Consider the following 1911-nt stretch of genomic DNA (forward strand, 5'->3'; position numbering starts at 1 on the left):
GAATCTCAGGGACTTTCCTACTTGGCCTGTCTTTGAACCATGATCCTCAGATCTCGGCCTCCTGAGTAGCTAGAATCACAGGTGTGAGCCACTGGTGCCCAGTGTTGATTTAATCAACATCTATATAAAAATCCATGTAATTGTTAGGTCTCTTAAGTCCCTCCCTCCTTCCCTCCCTCCCTTCTTTCCTTCCTGACTTGCTTTTTCTCTCTCCCTCTTGTGGCAGTACTGGGGCTTGAACCAGCACCTTGCACTCTTGTGTAGCTTTGTTGCTCAAGATTGGCACTTTATCATTTGAACCATAGCTCTACTTCTGGCTTTTGGTTGGTTAACTGAAGATGAGTCTCTCAGACCCTTTCTGCCCAGCTGGCTTCAAATTGTGATCCTCTGATCTCTCAGCCTCCCCAGTAGCTGGGATCACAGGAGGGAGCCACCAGTGCTCACTTTACATTTCTTTAATCTGGGGTAGTGGCTCTTACTAGGAGGTGATGTTTTGCCTCCTTAGGGACACTGTCTCCCAGGAGGCCCTTGGAGTGTCACCCCGAGGCTGCGGGCCATCACACGGCCCCCCATCCGCAGACCATACCCCAGGACGGACCCTCTCTGCAGGTCACAGTTCACTTTGACAAGATGATGAGCGCCAACACCAGGGTCCGGGAGGAGATTGACACGCTCCGCTTCGAGAAGGCGGCCTACGACAACGTCTACCAGCAGCTGCACAAGCGCTTGCTCACGCAGAAGAAGACCATGAACATGGCCATCGAGCAGTCTGCGCAGGCGTACAGACAGAGGTGGGCTGGGGGGAAGGCGGGGAGGGGGCTAGGAGGGGAAGTGTGGCTGGGCATGGTGGGGGGGGGCGCTGGCTGGGAGCCGGAGCCCCTGTACTGTTGCGGAGCCTGGGACAGCTAGCGACTCTGGGCTTCCAACCCTGCCACTGCCCGAGAGATTTTGGTGGACCTCACTTTAGAGTTGCTATGGCCACTGAGCCGCGGTGAGTGGCAGATGTGCAGCGGAGGCGCTGCCGCCCCTGGGGCTTCTCAGTCTGCCATGAAGAGAGCGGGCGGCAGCGCCACCTGTGGCTGGGTTCGACGACGGCTTCCAGGAGTACAGGCGTTCTTCACACGGTGGGAAAAATCACCAAATAGTAGCATGTGACTGTAGCCCAGGTGGTGGTGGTGCTGGTGGTGGTGAAAGTTGTGGTGGTGATGTAGTGATGATTACAATGGTGATGGTGGTGGTGGTGATGTAGTGATGCTGTTACTATAGTGATGGTGGCGATGATGATGGTGGTGGTGGTGATGAAGATGGTGGTGGAGGAGGTGGAGATGTTGGTGATGGTGTCACTGGCAGTCCTGGTGGTGATGACGGTGGTAGAGTGGGGATAGGAAAATCCCCCTCAGGGTCATCTGGAGCTCACAGCTCTAGTTGTTCAGCATTTTTTCTGATACTTAAAAATGGATGGCCGGGCCAGGCAGGAAGTCCCCTGACTGGCTGGGAGAGGGAGGGAGGAAGGGGCGGACACTTCGGGACAGGCCTGACCCCGCAGGGTGGAGGCGATGGCGCGGATGGTCGCCATGAAGGAGCGCCAGCAGAAGGACATCTCACAGTACAACCTGGAGCTCCGGGAGCTGGAGCGCGTGTACGACCACGAGAGCAAGCTCAAGTCCTTCCTGCTCTTCAAGCTCAACGACCGCTCTGAATTCGAGGAGCAGGCCAAACAGGAGGAAGGTACCCCCCCCTTCCCCTGATCCTCACATCAGCAAATAACACCCAAGGTAGCTGATAAAATCCAAGGTGAGGCCAGGCGCCGGAGGCTCACGCCTGTCATCCTAGCCACTCAGGAGGCTGAGATCTGAGGATCTTGGTTCAAAGCCAGCCCAGGCAGGAAAGTCCGTGAGATTCTTTTTTTTT

At 55.9% G+C, this 1911-nt stretch overlaps 1 protein-coding gene across 1 annotated transcript; it reads left to right on the forward strand.

Moving 5' to 3' along the window:
- Window positions 1-615: 615 nt before the first annotated feature.
- On the forward strand, window positions 616-1728 carry LOC106002001 (coiled-coil domain-containing protein 63-like; the record flags this gene model as incomplete). The annotated part of the gene is made up of 2 exons (XM_013036926.1): window positions 616-791; window positions 1547-1728. Coding segments are annotated over exons 1-2 (343 nt in total), but the record flags the coding sequence as incomplete, so codon positions are not given.
- Window positions 1729-1911: the final 183 nt, after the last annotated feature.

The sequence above is a fragment of the Dipodomys ordii genome, unplaced genomic scaffold (assembly GCF_000151885.1).
Source record: "Dipodomys ordii isolate 6190 unplaced genomic scaffold, Dord_2.0 Scaffold1760, whole genome shotgun sequence".
In the NCBI taxonomy this organism is placed as follows: domain Eukaryota; kingdom Metazoa; phylum Chordata; class Mammalia; order Rodentia; family Heteromyidae; genus Dipodomys; species Dipodomys ordii.